The sequence below is a fragment of the Pipistrellus kuhlii genome, unplaced genomic scaffold (genome assembly GCF_014108245.1).
Source record: "Pipistrellus kuhlii isolate mPipKuh1 unplaced genomic scaffold, mPipKuh1.p scaffold_m20_p_15, whole genome shotgun sequence".
Lineage (NCBI taxonomy): Eukaryota > Metazoa > Chordata > Mammalia > Chiroptera > Vespertilionidae > Pipistrellus > Pipistrellus kuhlii.
Window position 1 is genome coordinate 43,385,819 of NW_023425460.1, and position 17,936 is coordinate 43,403,754.

Here is a 17,936-nt window from a genome sequence, read left to right on the forward strand (position 1 = left end):
TTGTTAACAATTTGTCCCACGTCCTTTAAAAAAAAAAGTCCCATTTTTTTAACCAAAAATGGGGACTTTTTTTTTAAAAGGCCGCGAGACGTGGGACAAATTGTTGAAAATCGGGACCGTACTGCCAGAAGCGGGACGTCTGGTCACCTTACCCACAGGCCACCCTGCAGGAGGGTTGTCAGCCGGGTCACTGCGAACTGCTTCGCCCAGAACAGAACCATCGCCCCCGGGGAATAAGTAAACTCGCCCTTCCCTCTCCAGAGCATCCTGGCTGCCGGGAGAGCGGTCGGTCACCCTCAGCACCGGGCGTGTGTCTGTACACGAGCGCCAGGTCTGCCAGCGGGAGTGGGAGGCTGGGCACACCTGCGGGGAAGGCCTGAGGTGCCAGGAGAGTCAGCAGAGGCACCTGCGCTGAGCAGGCTGGTGGGCTCAGCTCTAAGGAGGGGGTGACCGGGCTGGTGGGGTCAGCCTGGCCCAGCTGGGCTGCCCTCGAAAGGAGCCTTTCGTGGACGGCATTCCTGTCTGGGGGGAGACTCAGCCCGGAGTGCCGCAGAGGGCGGGCAGAGCAGGGTGTGTCCCAGACGGGCCATGGGAGACGGGGAGCCTGCACAGGCCGTGCCCTGGGCCCCACTCAACGCCACCCCCAACCCCCATTGCCCTGGGGACCCGGAGCGACTTCCCATCGTCTTTCTTCCTGGAGGTCTTCTGTCAGGGTGAACCATTTGTCTGTGCTGCATGAAATGTCACAGGCTGTGGGCGAAACCAGGACACACCCGGGCCCAAGAGAAAAGCCCTCTGAGGATGCTCACACTCAGCTCCCAAACCTGCAGGAGCTGACAGGAGGCTGGGGAGGGAGGGGGGAGGAAGGGGCTCCTTTTCCCAGCACTGAGAGCCGCCCAAGAGAAGTATGTAACCCAAAAGGCGCCCAACAGACAGCACCCAGCCCCCCGCCGTGGCCTGAGCCTGTGAGGGCCACCCCGGGAACCTGTGGGCAGGGCACAGACTTGAAAGGTCAGCGGTGGCTACACGTGTTGCCTGGTGGCCTCGCATGACGTTTAATCAAACTGCAAAACGCTCCGTGTCCAGTGTCTAAGGACTCCGCCCACCACGATGAGCTTGTGAACTTCAAAGCAGTGTGTGTGTGTGTGTGTGTGTGTGTGTGTGTGTGTTTTCTACGTAAGACTGGCCATCATGCAACCCTCACTGGCCAGGCCGTTAATAGAATACACAGATCCCACCGACGGGCTTTGTACGTCTGGGTCCTGGCAGACAGTAAAGCGACCCCACCCCTGCACGGTCCCGAGGGGGTCCCTCGTCCACGGGAGCGGCCGTGCCGGCGGCCGGGGCGGGGGCGGGGCGGCGGCTCAGGTGTTGTACGTTCTCGACGCGCGCTTGGCTGCCGTCTGGCTGTCGGGCGGCTCCTCCTCCTCCTCCTCCTCCGTCCGCTGGTGCTTCAGGAACAGGTCGGACTTGAGGAAGCGGCTGTAGCTGTCGTACTTCATGAGGTTGAAGATCTGTGGAGAGAGGAGGCGGCGGCTGAGGGCTGGGGCGGCCGGGCCCTGGCTCGCCCGGCGAATGTTTATTAAACGTAGCCACCGCTCACGCCGGGACGGGGGGGTCCCATGAACAAGCCCCGCTCTGTTTTCCACGGAAGTCGAGGTGCACCAGCCCGGATTCACGCCGTGTGGCCAGAGGCCCTTCGTGTGGGAAAATGGCCCAGGAACCAGACGGAGGAGCGGGAACCGTTCCCGCAGAGGCGGGCTGGGGTGCAGGGCCCTGTCCCATCAGCTGATGCCAACATCTAAGAACTCAGACCCCTGCTCCCGCCAGGAAGCCGCAGGCTCAGTCAGTGCGGGCACGGGAGCCAGGGCACAGCCTAAGGGGCGGGGGAAGGCTTCAGGGACAGGCCGGACGGAAGGGCCGGCGGGAGGCTGCACGGGGCAAGCTCCCTCGCGGGCCCGGGAGCAGGTCCCGGGCAGCGACGGGATTCTCGGGTGTGCCCGGGTTGTGGGCTCGATCCCCAGTGGGGGGCATGCGGGAGGCAGCCAATCAATGATTCTTTCTCATTATTGATGTTTCTTTCTAGCTCTCTCTCCCTCTCCCTTCCTCTCTGAAATCAATAAAAATATAATTAAAATAATAACTCCCAGAAAATACTAAAATCACACCAGGGGTAAGACAGGGGGTGAGGAGTCATCACTCATGGCCTCCCCGGACATGCCAAGCCGACATTACCACCCCGACCCCCTGCCTGGCCCAGCCCTGCAGGCCTGAGAGCCCCACGGGAACTCTGAGAAGCACCTAGCTCCAAGTCTGAACCGGTGCTCGGAGAGTGACTAAGGCAGCCAGCCCCCCGAGACCCGTCCCCCGCACCCAGCCCTGCGCCCCCCCCACCCCACCAGGTCAGGGCAGATGGGACCCCCACTGCCTGCAGGATGCGGTTCCGACCAGCGTCCGTCTGAAGTCTGTGCGTGTGGGAGGGGAGCATCCTGTTTGCCTGTCGTGGCTCGGAGGCTCACACTTCAAAGAGGAGAGGAGAAAGGCAGGGGCTGGAGGCACCCCGGGCCCGGGCCCGGAGGCGGGAGGGCGGGCGAGGGGGCGGCATCGGCAGAGGGAGTGCTCCGGCTGCTCAGCGGCTGGCAGATGCCTTCCCCCCCCAAGCAGAGCCTGAGGCCCAGGCGCCCTCAGCGAGCCGAGGGCAGGGGCCGGGAGCTCGGTAACAAAGGCACAAGGGCCCGAGAAGTCCCACGGGCTGGGGCCTCCTCTCCAGGACCCTGGCCTCCTCCAGGCGCTGAGGTCGCTGGGGCAGCTGCAGCCGGGAGGCCGGACGGATGTGAAAGAGGAGACGCCGCCCCCATGGCCATTTTCTGAGGCCATGAGCTGCCTGGCATCTCTGCACAGGGCCTTCCCTGGCACCGGCCTCGGACCACAGGGCCCTAGGGCACTCCGATCACACGGTCCATGGAGGGTGGAGCTGAGCGAAGACGGCTCAGAGGAGAGAACGCACCAAAAGTCTCTCCCAAGAAGGTGTAACCACCTGCGGCCCACAGCCCTGACCCCGGGGCAGGTGGCGTGAGCGCGGCCCGCTAACTGTCCCCCCGGCGAATGAGCAGACCCGTCCAGCACGCACCCAGCCGGCCAAGTGACTCGGGCAGTGCGGGTGCACCGAGCGCCTTCCAGCCGGCACCAGGCAGAGCTGGTGCCCATGTGACCTCACCAAACCCCGGGAGAAGCCCGGTCGCACGGGGAAAGCAACCGGGCCTGAGCGGCTGGATGCTTTGCCCAGTGGCTGGCGTATTCGTCTGCTTGGGCGGCCCTAACAAGTCCCACAGACAGAGGAGGGGTGGGGGGCGGGGGTGGCTGTTAAACTACAGGGATGTCTCTGCTCCCAGTCTGGAGGCTGGAAGTCCAAGGTCAAGGAGTGGGCCGGGTGGGTCCCTCTGAGTCCTCTCTCTCCGGCTTGTAGGCGGCTGTGAGGCACCCCACCCCCCATGTGTGCACAGGGCCTCTCCTCGCTGTGTCTGTCCCCATCGCCTCTACTCGTAAGGGCCCCGGGTGACCAGCTGCACGGGTTGGAGCCCACCCCCAGTGACCTCGTTCAACCTTGAATAACCTCCTCGTTAGACCCTCGCTCCACACACAGGCACCTGCTGAGGTGCCTGGGCTTAGGGCTTCAACATATGAACGGGGTGGGGGGGAGGGGGCGTGGTTCCATTCCCACTCAGGGCCCATGCCCAGGTTGTGGGCTCAGTCCTCCATGGGGGGCGTGCAGGAGGCAGCCGGTCAATCAATGACTCTCATCATTGATGTTTCTCTCTCTCTCCCTCTCCCTTCCTATCTGAAATCAATAAAGATATATTTTTAAAAAATAAAAACAGCCGAGACCAGGTTGGCTCAATGGATAGAGCGTCGGCTTGGGGACTGTAGGGTCCCGGGTTCGATTCCGGTCAAGGGCATATACCTTGGTTGCGGGCATATCCCCGGAAGGGGGTGTGCAGGAAGCAGCTGATCGATGACTCCCTCTCATCGATGTTTCTAACTCTCTATCTCTCTCCCTTCCTCTCTGTACAAAATCAATAAAATATATATTTTAAAAAATAAAAAAATAAAAATAAAAAAATAAAAACATAAAAACATATATATGTGTGTTTTTAAAACATATATGTTTATATTTTATTTAAAATAAATAAATAAATAAATATAAATATATATATATATATATATATATATATATATATATATATACACAGTATATATATATATATTTTTTTTTTAGTTTTTAGTTTTTAAGGAGTTTTCCCTAGAGCCTTCTGAAAGAGTGCAGACCTCCTGACAACTTGATTTCGTCCTTCCGGCCTCATGAGCTGTGAGAGTAAGTTTCTGCTTTAAGCAACTCAGGTTGTGACAATTTGTTATGACAGCCCTTGGAACCTGAATTACTGATTTCCCCTCCCTCCTGAGTGAGCACAGAAAACAAGGCCGCCCTCAGGCTTCTAGAAGGTTCTGTAAAACCAGGACGCTCTGATAGGGAGAACGGGCCTCCGTGGGCCTGGGCAGGGACCAGCACCTGACCGACGCGCGCCAGGCAGTCTGTGGGGCAGAGAAAACGTGGCACCACACCTGGGACAGGCGTGAGGCGGGCGGGGCGGGCGGCAGAGCGAGGGCGCGGTCCGCCTGCCGGGCACAGGCAGCCGGGGAGGCAGAAAACGCACGCTGGCAGCTGAATGGCATTCCGAGCCTCTTTCTCCTTTTCCCCCCCCGAGACGGCTGTGGCTCAGCAGGTTTCGGTTCTGGCAGCCCCACGTCTGGGAGCTGCGTGCCCGGACTGGGAGCTGTCTGGCATGGTTGCCGGGGGAGGCGATCCTGCCGGGGGTGGGGGTGGGGGCCCACAAGGCCCCACAGCTCGGGGTCATTGCCGGCCGTGCGCCCTCCCTCCCCGGGCCCCTCCCAGCGGGGACTGGCTGGCATCTGTCTTTCCCTCCGTGGGCGCCCCAACGTGAGATGCCCCGGGTCTGCCGCTGCAGACAGGGACTCCCTCCCTGAACCCTCGGCGTCCAAGCAGAGCGAGCTTTCCCAGCCTGAAGGCCCCTCGGGGAAGACTTTCGCGCAGTCCCAGTGAAGAGTTTTCCAGCCCAATAAATCCCCTGCCGCTCTCCCCGGCAAGGGCACGGGGTACAGGGCGGGGAAAGTCCATCTGTACGTGCACGTTTTACTAATGGGGCTTCGTATCTGCTGCAAGAACTGAGTTCGGTTTTTGTGTTAAAAATGGCTGAACGGCCCTAGCCAGTTTGGCTCAGTGGATAGAGCGTCGGTCTGCGGACCAAAGGGTCCCGGGTTCGATTCTGGTCAAGGGGCAGGTACCTTGGTTGCAGGCTCCTCCCTGGCTTGGGCCTTGGTCAGGGCTCGTGCAGGAGGCAGCAAATGGATGTGTTTCTCTCTGTCTTTCCCTCTCGCTTTCACTCTCCCTAAAAATCACAGCTGCCCTCCCCTGCCGAGACCCGACTCCTCTGCCAGGACCGGACTCTGCCGAGCTGCACAGAGCCATGGGACTCCCAGGTCTCACTGTGCAGAGCGGCTGCCGGGCCCCACCTCCGCTGAGCGCATGGCCATCTTGTGGCGGCCATCTTGTGATGGCGTCACGCAAGGGTGTTGTGCCACCTGTGCCTTTATTACATGGGACGGTTGGAACTAAAAGAGTCGTGCGGCATTTGTGATACGTGTGCATTGCATGCTTTTGTAGGAAGAAGGACGGAAGTCTAGCGATCCGATGCTCGTTAGGGTCCTGTCCAGGTTTGGAAGGATGATTCTTTGTTGTGGCTGTGGAGCACGTGTGACTTTTATAGTTGGGTAGATAAAAGTTATTTTTTAAATATTTTTCTCTTGTCACTTAGATCTTCCTCTGTCCCTTGTGCTCCTCCTTTCTGAGCCAGCAAAGCTCCCCACGTCTGCCTCTAGTGGGTGTGGCTGGGCCCCCCAGAGCGGAGTTCCCACTGCATAGAGGGGCATCAGCCCGTCTCACTCCCTGTTCCTGCCTGGGGGTCCGCAGCCAGGAAGGGGGCCTGTCCCGACACGGCCTTCCCAGGCCTCTGCTCCACTGGCCTCCTGGGCTGTGAGCAGCGGCCACAGGCTGCCCCTGACTGGGAAGCAGGTGTGACTTTGTGCCATGGATTTGGCATCCCTGAACCCTGCTGCCTCCGTCACACGGAGCCGTACTCCCTGGCGATGCCGTGGGTGCAGCACGCCCAGTGGCACCGGGCACAGTATCGGAAGGCACATGTTGTGATTTGTGGAAATGCAGTAGGAAACCGTGAAAAGACGGAGGTCCGGGTGGGGCAGACATCTTCGTGCGGCCAGGGCCACAGAGACTTGCCTGCGGGTCATACGTGCCACTTCCTTTCCTCCACAAGCCCGTCTGCCTGGCGTCCTTTCCACTGACTCAACATCGCCTCCGCCAGGAGGCCCTCAGCACGTCTCCCGGCGCACGGGGTCCCTTCAGCACCCACGTCTGATTCAGACCCCAGAGGGGTTGGACGTGCCCCTGTGTCAGGTGGAAACACTCTGCAGCTGCCTCCCTGTTAGCGTGTGTTTCCGATCGGAGGGATCTGGGCGTGCACGATACGGCTCTGTGCCAGCCCGCGGGCTGGACCGGCGGTCCTCAGAGTGCAGTCCCGGGCGGGCAGCACCGCATCCCCGGGACCTTGCCGGGAGGGCAGCGTCTCCTCCCGCCTGGGAGCATCGCATTGAAACAGATCCCGGGAGCGATGGGGCCCGGCGTCTGCTTTAAGCAGCCCTCCCGGGGCCTCTGGGTGCGCAGACGGAGGACGCTGAGTGGAGCTGAAACAGCCGCCACCTGTGTGCCACGTGAGGCCCTCACGTCCTCAGCAAGCACAGGGCCGGGAGGAGTCAGAAACCTGTGCCCCCTGACGACAGGTGTGTGTGACGTTTCACAAGAACGGGGCGCGCTGTGGACAGCGCCCCCTGCCAGCCGTGTCTGTGAGAACCCCCGGTGCCCCTTCCCCCTCTGCCCGCGACCATGGCCATTCCTCACAGGAGAATTTTCCAGAAAACCAACTCACCCCGCTAGGTCCCTTTAAACCTGATTGTTCCTGCATTACGTGCTGCCTGATGGTAACGCTTCATTTTAACGCAGGGGCCTCGCAGGAACGAGCTCTCGGTATTGGGCCACCAGACGCAGGCGATGGTGTTTGGGCATTTGCACCCAAAAACCGCCCCAGGTTCCCGGGCACTTTGAGTCTTTGTGCTCGCTTTCTAGAATGTTCAGCCTGCTCCTCACGGCCGGGAGCACGCCATGTGCGGGCCGGGAGCACACGGTGGGCGGGCTGGGAGTATGCCGTGTGCAGACAGAGAGCACGCCGTGTGCGGGCTGGGAACATGCATGTGCAGGCCGGGAGCACGCCGTGTGCAGACCGGGAGCACGCCATGTGCAGAGAGCACGCCGTGTGCAGGCCGGGAGCACGCGTGTGCAGGCAGAGAGCACGCAGTGTGCAGACAGAGAGCACACCGTGTGCAGGCCGGGAGCACGCGTGTGCAGAGAGCATGCCGTGTGCAGGCAGAGAGCACGCCGTGTGCAGACTGGGAACACGCCGTGTGCAGACAGAGAGCACGCTGTGTGCGGATCGGGAGCATGCATGTGCAGGCCGGGAGCACGCTGTGTGCGGATCGGGAGCATGCATGTGCAGGCCGGGAGCACGCTGTGTGCGGATCGGGAGCATGCATGTGCAGGCTGGGAGCACGCTGTGTGCGGATCGGGAGCATGCATGTGCAGGCCGGGAGCACTCTGGTGTGGGGGAGCCGCCTGGGGGGTAAACCTGGAGCCTGGCTCTCCAGGCCTCTGCTTTGCCAGCACGGCTCCCCCCTCCCTGTGCCCGGCTCGGGGGACCCAGCGCCGGCCGGGAGGTCAGGTTACCTGGTCCTGGAGCTTCTGGAACATGAGGGGATGCGGCTCCTCCAGGATCTTCTCGTTGAGCCGGGACTGCCCCTCCACGTTGACTTGCGACGAGGCCTTGCTGGACAGGAAGGTCGAGTAGATCTCCTTGGCCTTTTCCTGCATCTGCGGGCGACACACACAGCTGTTCCCGGTGAGCTCACCCTCCGGCAGAGCCCCCTCTCCCTCCTCCAGCCTGAGCCCGCTCTCCCTCCTCCCTGAGCCCGCTCTCCCTCCTCCTCCGGCCTGAGCCCGCTCTCCCTCCTCCTCCCTGAGCCCGCTCTCCCTCCTCCTCCGGCTGAGCCCGCTCTCCCTCCTCCTCCGGCCTGAGCCCGCTCTCCCTCCTCCTCCCGCCTGAGCCCGCTCTCCCTCCTCCCGCCTGAGCCCGCTCTCCCTCCTCCTCCGGCCTGAGCCCGCTCTCCCTCCTCCTCCCGCCTGAGCCCGCTCCTCCCTCTGGCTGGACTGGGGCTCTGCCCGCGGCTCCATCTCCTGTCACGGCACAGCTCCACACCCACCGGGAAAGGGTGTGGGGACGCATCCGGCCCCCAGGGTGCCATTGGTGCCGTTCAGAGAGGCCTGTGAACTCCCCAGATGAAGGAGTCCAGGCCGGGGAGGAAGGGGATGGGGGAAGGGGGACCGGAGACAGGGTGACGGGGACGGTCTGGCCTGGGATGGAGGGCACACAGTGCGATCTACAGATCTGGGAGCACAGAAACCCACCCTGACACCCAATGGTCATATTAACCAATGTCACCCCCATCAACTTAATTAAAAGAGAGGAGAGAGAAAATAAAGGACTCTGGGAACCTTGTGCAGGCCCAACAAGGAAGGAAGCCCTGGCACCGGCCAGCGCAGGTGACGGTGAAACATGATGCTGACGGAAGAACCGGACACGGAAGGCACAAAGGTGTGATCCCCTTCACCTGAAGCGCCCGGAACACGCGGATCCACAGACACAGCCCCAAGGCTGAGGCAGCCCCAGATCCGTGTGGCTGGGCCAGCGGACACGTCGGGCCCACGATCCAGATCCAGATCCGGGCCGGGCAGCACCTTGGGGCTGTTTGCCTCTCAAAGACACACCCCCACCATGAAGCCCCCAGCCTCCCTCCCTCCGCCAGCCTCCCTCAGCCCCGCTTCTCCCAGGAAGGAGAGTTTTGGGGAAACGCTGCTGTTTCCCACTTCCTGAAAGTGCCAGCCAGTCCGAGAAACAGCCCACTTCAGCCCCCTCCCCCTCGAACAGCCCCGCCCCCCCCTCACACACACTCACACACACACACACACACATATACATACACACTCACACCACATATATACACACAGAGAGACACACATACATACACACACACACACCCTCTCACACACACTCACTCATACACACACACACTCACACACACACACACACACATGCACACACATATATACACACAGAGAGACACACATACATACACACACACACACCCTCTCACACACACTCACTCATACACACACACACTCACACACACACACACACACACATATACATACACACTCACACCACATATATACACACAGAGAGACACACATACATACACACACACACACCCTCTCACACACACTCACTCATACACACACACACTCACACACACACACACACACATATACATACACACTCACACCACATATATACACACAGAGAGACACACATACATACACACACACACACCCTCTCACACACACTCACTCATACACACACACACACACACACACACACACATATACATACACACTCACACCACATATATACACACAGAGAGACACACATACATACACACACACACACCCTCTCTCACACACACACTCACTCATACACACACACACTCACACACACACACACACACACACACACACACACACACACGCTTCCAGAGGAGCCAGGCTGACTGGGTGGCTCTGAAAACACGTGGGGTGATGGGTAGCTGGAGGCGGAAAGGAGGGGTGTGGGGGGCTGGGAGGGGAGGAGGAAGCAGGCTCAGGGGGACCTGCGCTCACCCCCTGCACACCCCCAGCTGCCCTCCCCGTGTCTGTGGGTCCCCGGCCTCACACACGTCAGCTGAGCTTATGGCCGGGAGGAAGCGTGACCGGGAAGGGAAACCCTGACGCGGAGACCGCAGGCCAGTCACGGGGCCCGTCCCCCGCAGCGCCCCGAGAGGACCCTGCGCTCCAGGACGTTCCGGGGGCCCCAGTCTGCCAGCCCCCTCTGGCTTCTGTGGGGGCACCCACTGCCCCAGAAGGGGCTGGAAAAGGACCCTGCGGGGCCACGCCAGGACTCCCGGCCTGAGGACCGCCTGTGGGGGCTTCGCACCCAGGGGAGCTCCTCCAGACTCCCCGTGAGCCTGGGCTCCTCCCGCCGGCATCAGCCCGGGTGCCGGGTGCCCAGGTGCCAGGCAGCTTCTGCCCCCACAGCACAGAGCACACCGCACACGCAGGAGAAGCGAGTTCCCTCCATCAGCAGAGCAGTCCCCTCCCCCAGGAGCGCCAAGGCACAGCCCCCCGCAACCCCCCACACCCCGAAGAGCATGGCTTTGTGTGTCTGGTTCCTCGCCCTCACCCAGGAAGCAGCCGAAATGTGTCCCACCGGGAAAATAAAACCCCTCCTTTCACTCACACCCTCCTGTAGCTAATGGCCTCCAGCCCCCAGCTTTCTATGGGAGCATCACAACGGCTAAGGGTGCACGGCCGCACTCCCACCGCCTCCCACAGGCTCCCACTGGCTCCCACCGGCTCCCACAGGCTCCCACCGCCCCCCACCGCCTCCCTCCCACCGGCTCACAGAGGGCCACGGAGCCAAGTCCCTCTGTCCCCAGGCCCTGGCCCCGCGCCCAGGCCCTCTCAGGATTCTCCAACACCCCTCTGTCCCTCACCCCCCTCCACGCCCCCCATAAATTCTGGGTTCCCCAGACTTCTGCCCTAGGCCAGCTGCTTTCCTAACCACGTGCTCCCCTGAGATCTGAGCCCCGCCCTCACCTAAGCTGCCAGCTGATCTCTAGAAAGGCGGCCTTAGATGTCCACAGACACCGTGACATCAATCACAGGGTGGTCCCCCCCGCCAGGGGACCCTGCAGCCGCTCCTCCAGGAAGCTGGGGACCCAGATCCCCTACATCTCCCTCCTGACTGCCACTTCCTGCCTCTCTCACCGGCTGTTCCAACGGGAGAGGCCACGTCAGAACACTAAAGGAGCAAGCCGCTGCCCTCATTAATATCGACTTCAGACAGAGAGTGAGGCAAGGAAATAGCAAGTAAGAGACTGGAGAGTCTTTCCGGAAACCGGCTTGGGAAATGGAGAGCATGGAGGGGTGGAGGGGCAGAACGGCTCCCCTGCAGAGAGAACAGACCTCAGCACCTGGGGTGGGGGTGGGGGGCGCCCCGGGGGGGAGGATAGAGCCAGCAAGAACCGTCCAAACGCGGGCAGCGGGTGACCCAGGCGGAGGGATGAAGAGGACAGCAGCAGGAAGAGGCTGTTAGACCCCCAGGCCGACCCGCAACTCTGAGCACCCCGTCATCATCTCCCTCCCTCTCCCCTCCTCCCTCCCCCCACCTGGAGTTGTCTTCCCTAAGGAACTGACCAGAGCATGCAGGAGGGCGAGGAGAAGCCCATGGACGGACAGGTGGACTGAGGGGTGGAGTGAAATCCCGCATGCAAACCCCCTAGCAACCGCCTCCCAGCCCAGCTGATGGGAGGTGTGTTTCCTTCAGAAACATAACCTCGGGCTTGTGGCCTCCAGGAAGAGACCGGAGGGTCTAGAGAAAATAAACAAAAATGCGTGAAAAATCTCCACAGAAGGATTTGAAGATAAAGTGGGAACCCCCAGAGAAATGTAGGCACCAAAAGCCAAAGAGATGAAAAAATAAAGACAATAACCTAGGAACACTGTCCAGAGCCATCGTGTCCGGATGAAATGTTCCGGTAAAACGCCGACACAGGGGACGAGCCCACCCCTCCCGATGCCTCACTCGGCACACAGCTCTAGGACGCCCGTGGCGAAAAGAAGAGCCTGTGCTATATATTTCGGGGAGAAAAAAAAAAACACAAAGAAAACAAGTCAGCTTCCAACTGAAAGCCTGATGCTCAACAGCAGTGAAGACAACGGAACAACGAATGCGTTTCAGCCCGGACTTCATTCCGATCCGCACTCGGTCCGGGTTATTAATGAAGCGGGAGAGCCGGCGGGAGGGGGGTCACGTTCTCATTCAGCAAGATCTTTCCAGGTCCGCCTGCCGGGACCCCTTCCTCGGGAGGCGATGGCTGTCCTCAGGACAGAGGGCACGGCCAGCGGTGGCCGGGGAAGACCCGGGAGCTGAGGTCCGAGGCCCGGGGGACTGTCCCCAGGTGAACCCGGGCCGGAGCGATGAGCGAAGAGGCCTGAGCCCCTGCATTTTATCGCATCGAGAAGCATTTTAAAGGACTCTGAAAAGAAGAAACGGCGGGAAATGGTGCAAAGAAGAAAAATGTTCACTGTAGCGTCCTCTTGGGCTCAGCAGCAAACAACCGACAGTAAATATGTCCATAATGAACACGCAGTAGACAGGATGTGAGTGATGGAACCTCGGCGATAGGAAGAGGAAGTGGCAGATACCATCTGAGAATGAAAGGCGAGCGGGGAAGGAAAGGAGCCGCTGGGCCCGGTCAGTCCCGCCCGGACCCGGCCGAGTCCGCGTGGGAAGAAAGAGGCTGGAGAGAGCCAGCCCGAACCGGAGGGAGAGCGAGCGCTGGCCCTTCCAACGAGCGGATTTCACCTGAGGCTGCACAGGTCACTTTGGGAATTTTCAAATGCTTTTATTTCTTATTATTTTATTTCTTTTATTTCAAATACCTTTACCGTTACTTTAAATAAGAATATCAATGCCGAAACCGGTTTGGCTCAGTGGATAGAGCGTTGGACTGAGAACTCAAGGGTCCCAGGGCATATACCTTGGTTGTGGGCACATCCCCAGTAGGGGGTGTGCAAAAGGCAGCCGATTGATGTTTCTCTCTCATTGATGTTTCTAACTTTCTATCCCTCTCCCTTCCTCTCTGTAAACAATCAATAAAATATATTATTTAAAAAAAAAAAAAAAAAGGAATATCAAGCACTCCAAAATCCAGGATCCAGTTTTAGTGTTAAGTAAGCTACAATGAAAACAATAAATATGATGGACCCGCCCCTAACTCTGTTAACCCTAAAGGATATCATCAATGGCGGCCGGCTCCAGCCGTGTGACGGACGTCGGCTGGTGTCGGAGTGCTTGTTCGCCTGAAGTGGATAATTGTTCTCAAGACGTCAAAGCATAAGCCAGCCGAGAGAGAAAGCCCAACACTTGCAAGACAGAGGGAGTGTCCGGGATCAGGTGAACTCTGTCCAGGAAACCAGCGAAGAGGGCAGAGAGGAATGAACAACCTAATTGTTCCTGACGATGTCTTACAATAAATAAAGATAGCATATTCCGTGCCAGTGCAGGCCGCTCTCAGAGCTCTGATCAGGAGAAACCTTGTCCCACCCCACCACGTTGTCCCCCTCCTCCCCCACTCTCAGTTTGGTTTTTACAAATCTGTACAGGCTGCCACATCCATTTCCCTCTTCTACACTGGCCCAAAGAAAACAAATTCGCTCCCATAGAAATGCTGATTCCTAACAGCAATGAAGACGCATGCTGAGGAATGAGTGAGTGAGTGAATGAATGAATGAATGAATGAATTCAGGAGTAGCCGAAGAATGAACACCTTGTTGGGAGTTTCCTTCTGAGGTTTTGAAAATATAAATGCTGCCTTGTTGTAGCAGATAGATGCAGCTCACATGCTAATTCCCAGGGAAGAGGCGCTGGACAGAAAAATGTTAAACCGCAGAGAAAGGGCACAGGGAGGGAGCTGTGTTGCATGCTGCTGGCTGAACACCTAGGAGGGATACCACCCCAGGGGCCCCAAGGCGGGGGTGGGGTAAAGGGCATCACCCTCACAGCCCCAGCACCCCCACCATAAAGGCAGAGATCAAGACCGCCCAAACCAAGGGGCTGCTTCCTGCCTGTTCCGGGGCGGATCACAGGCCTGGGAGGACGGTGGAGACACAGCTCCCACTGTTTGGAGCCTCTGAGCGTACGAGCCTCAGCAGGATGGACTCACGTTCAACCCTCAAGTCCAAGAGCAGCTCAGAGTGAGAGGGAGGGAGGCTAGCTCCCCAGCCAGGTGGGTGCCCAGGTGCCGTCTGACGTGAGTGGAAGGAGCTGGGAGTCCCGTGTGCCTGGCACTGGCTCAGGCACCCACGTGGACACACTGGGGGAGAAGGCAGGCCAAGATCTTAAACCCTACGGAGCCTGCATGGCAGCAGGGAAAGCCAACCATCAGAAGATGAATAAAGAAATTATACAAGAGCCCTAACTGGTTTGGTTCAGTGGATAGAGCGTCGGCCTGCGGATTCAAGGGCCCCAGGTTTGATTCCGGTCCAGGGCACGTGTTTTGGTTGCGGGCACATCCCCAGGAGCGGGGAGTGCAGGAGGCAGCCGATTGATGTGTCTCTCTCATCGATGTTTCTAACTCTCTATCCCTCTCCCTTCCTCTCTGTAAAAAAAAAAAATCAATAATATATATATATATATATATATATATATATATTTTTTTTTTTTTTTTTTTTTTTTTTTTTTTTACAAAGGAATTATACAACCAGATAAATCAGTAAGTGTTCAGGAGAGAGCCCCTGGATAAACCAGCTAAGAGAACGAACAACAAACCAGTACGGGTCCCAGGGGTCCTCAAACTTTTTAAAGTGGGGGCCAGATCACGGTCCCTCAGAGAGCTGGAGGGCCAGACTATATGAACTACTAATTCCTACTGTAACACCTCGGCTGCGCTCACTGCCCAAAAAACCTGGCGGGCCGGATCAGACTCCTCTGCGGGCCGCATGTGGCCCGAGGGCCGAGGGCCGTAGTTTGAAGACGCCTGCATGGGAGGCAACAGTGAGGTGCCCTGATCCCGCAGCTGCCTTCGTGCACGGTGAGATGAACCCTCGCCGAACCACAGATGCCGTGAGTCTGGTTGTGAAACTCAGCTGAGCCGACTCCTCCCCGCGCTGGTGGCCTCCTCCGCGTTTCTAAATGAGTGACTCCCAGCTTACTGGAGGTTTTACTTCCCCTGCGGCCAGCCCCACCAGCACTTCCCAGGCCCCGGGACGGAGGCTGGCCTGCATCCTGGCTCTGTCCCCGCACGGCCGCCTGGGCAAGCTGCCATCATCTTCAGCCACAGCCCCGGCAGGATGGGCGCCGCCCTGAGGCTCCTGCAGGCAGGTGTGGGCGCCTGGGGCGCCCCCTCCCGGACCCCAGCCTCCTCAGGCCCCGACGGACAGCGAGGCAGCAGGCCCTGCACCGGAGCCACCGCCAGGCACATTCCAGGCGGAAGGACACGAACCTTCCAGGGGTCATAGTCTGGGGGGTGAAGCAGGGGGGCAGCGAGGGGCTGCCGGATTCTGGAAGCTCTGTCTGTGGGATGCGGGTGGGCTAATGCAGCCTACCACATGGCTTTCCCGGGGGCCCAGGTTCTGCAGGTGTGGCCCTGCCGGCCCACCAGCCTCCAGAGCGGCAGAGCCAGGCTGAAGAGCTCAGCAGAGCATGGCCCTCAGCCATCTGGTCTACCTTCTCTCTCCGCTCCAGGAGTTCCTCTCCTCATGCTGCCCCCTCCTCCAGGAGCACGGCCCCACCCCCAAACTCCACTGCCATGTCTGGTGGCTGAAAAGCCACTTCCCCTGGGGGCTTTCCGGCGGCCCGTGGCCTGTGCTCCCCGAACCCTCACTTCCCTCTCCAGCCGCCCTGGCAGAGGCTCAGCCAGCGGCTGCCCTTCCCCGCGCCTGTTCCCCGGGAAGCTCATCTGTCTGGTGCCCGCGTGTCCCTGGCCCTGAGCAGGCACTCCGCGAAGATCGCTGAGCTCAGCCGAACTGAGGGACACACCAGCATGTTCTGCAGGGGAAATGGCGGGGGGCCCTCGGGAAACCTAGCTTCTCGGTGTGTCCAGTGATGGGTGGGCTGGCCAACCTCCAGGCCCCTCTCCCCTCCAGCACAGAAAGAGCAGGCAAAGGGTGGGCATCTGCTCCCCCGCTTGACTCTGAGCTGGGGTTTCAGGTGATGCTGGGCAAACCAGCGGCACCATCCAGCACTTACGGAAGGTTGTCCCGGGGCCCTGTCCCGGGGGCCAAGGGCACTCCGTCCTTGCCCCTGCAGAGAGGAAGGCCACCCGCTCCATCCTGGGGAAAGCGTGTCTGAGTCCAGAAGAGCCTTGGAATAAGCCAATGGACGTTTTCCAGGCTGTGGCCTGCACACACGTGACGGCTGCTGGAGCCCAGCGTTTGGAGACAGATGTGAGTAGCTGGCAGCCCACAGGCCACATCTGCCCACGGATGTGCTGTGCTTGGCAGGCACGGTCTCACTATTTTTTTTTTTTTTTAATTCTGCAATATCAGCTGGTTCACATCAAATTCCAAATGTTTAGCTTCTCTGGAGAGAGAGGCAGCCCTGGGCTGAAGACGAGAGAAAGGCCTTAGGAAGGAAGGTCCCTCGGGTTTCGGGGAGCAAGGGTGGGCACGTGAAGACCCACATGGGCAGAACTGGAAGCAGGGAAAGCCCAGGAGCCAGCTGCCCCCTGACGGCCCCGTCCCACCACTCCCTACAGCCTCACACAGAAAGCCTCACTCACAGACATTACTTTCTGGACCCTGGAAGCACTTAGCTGATAGCCTCTTAGAATCGCACAGTCAAAAAGAAAAAGAAAAAAAAGAAATTCACAGTCACAGGCTTGGTCAACACCCCCACTCCACAGACCTCCTTCCCCACAATCCCCTCCACCTCCCCTTAACCCACATGTGTCAAACACAAGGCCCGAGGGCCAAATCCGTCCCGCCAGGCCTTGCAATGTGGCCCGCACCGCGCTGTCATCACTGCACTCCACTGCGTTTCCATCACAATGACAGTTTATGACTGTTCAGTAAACCATTCGGCCCGCGATTTAGGCTGGATTTTAGATTTTGGCCCTTTCTCTGATTGAGTTCGACACCCCTACTAACCCAACCTTCCCTGGTAAACACGCTGGCTGACATTAGAATGAAAGGCTGTGGCCTGCAAAGTGCACATGTCTCCCCAGGAGGTCAGCCAGACACGTTTCATGTGGGATGCCTGCCAACTACAGGATGTTTCATGAAGACGGAGTGAATAATTGACGATCCGTCTGAGGCGCCCTGCTCTCACTGCCCCGTCTGCCTGTCACGTTACTACGTCTGTACAAAACACCGACATGCTAAACGCAGGGGAGCATCCCCATAACTTATTCACGGAGGAAAAAAACCGTACGCAGTGATGAGCTCTAAGTGACAAACCGTTACTTTTACTTTAAATATTTGTCCATTTGCACAGCTCCATTTAAACAAGGATCGACGCCCTCTTTTTCAATTTATGAATATTTGAGCAACACAGGATACCTCATCTGAAGCTTAAATCTTCCCCCCAAACCCAGTATGGATCAGATGTCTTTAGGCAGTGTCACACTGTATGGGGAAAGGCAGCTGTGAGTTTATACACGGCAGAGAAAAGCATTATGGAGAACACAATGACAAAGTGTAAGAAATACCTGCTTCTTATCTTGTGTTTTCTTAAAATCTTCGCAGGCTAACCAAAATAAAACATTTTCTTCACTGAATTCCTTTTTTAAAAATTCCTATGGATAGAGAGAGAAAAAAATGCATAAAACAGTATTCTATAATACTTTAAAAAACAAACAAACATTTCCCTTCAAGCACTGATTGGGTAAAATCCAAAACGTGAGCATGAAAAGTCCACCCTGAAAAACAAAGCTCTTCTTTAACGTAAAAGCTAGAGTTCCAAGTGCGTTTGAACAGAATGGCTTTGACATTGTAGGGAAGAGTGAAAATGAAGCAAGGCTCTCTCTCCACAAGTCTAAGCTAACAGTAAATTACCAGAAAGTAAATTGAAGCGGAAGATATA

At 58.4% G+C, this 17,936-nt stretch overlaps 1 protein-coding gene across 3 annotated transcripts in view; it reads right to left on the reverse strand.

Annotated features, from left to right (window-relative positions):
• Positions 1 to 1,026: 1,026 nt before the first annotated feature.
• Positions 1,027 to 17,936, reverse strand: part of RGS10 (regulator of G protein signaling 10) — a 29,973-nt gene continuing 13,063 nt past the window's right edge. For 2 of the 3 annotated variants that reach the window (XM_036439232.2, XM_036439233.2), the window contains exons 3-5: positions 17,563 to 17,649; positions 7,928 to 8,071; positions 1,027 to 1,514 (exon numbers count right to left, since the gene is read on the reverse strand). In XM_036439232.2, the coding sequence (XP_036295125.1) occupies positions 1,365 to 1,514; positions 7,928 to 8,071; positions 17,563 to 17,649 (381 nt within the window). In that variant the 3' untranslated portion in view covers positions 1,027 to 1,364. The remainder of the gene's footprint in view (positions 1,515 to 7,927; positions 8,072 to 17,562; positions 17,650 to 17,936) is intronic. The other variant, XM_045582148.1, reaches the window with a different exon arrangement.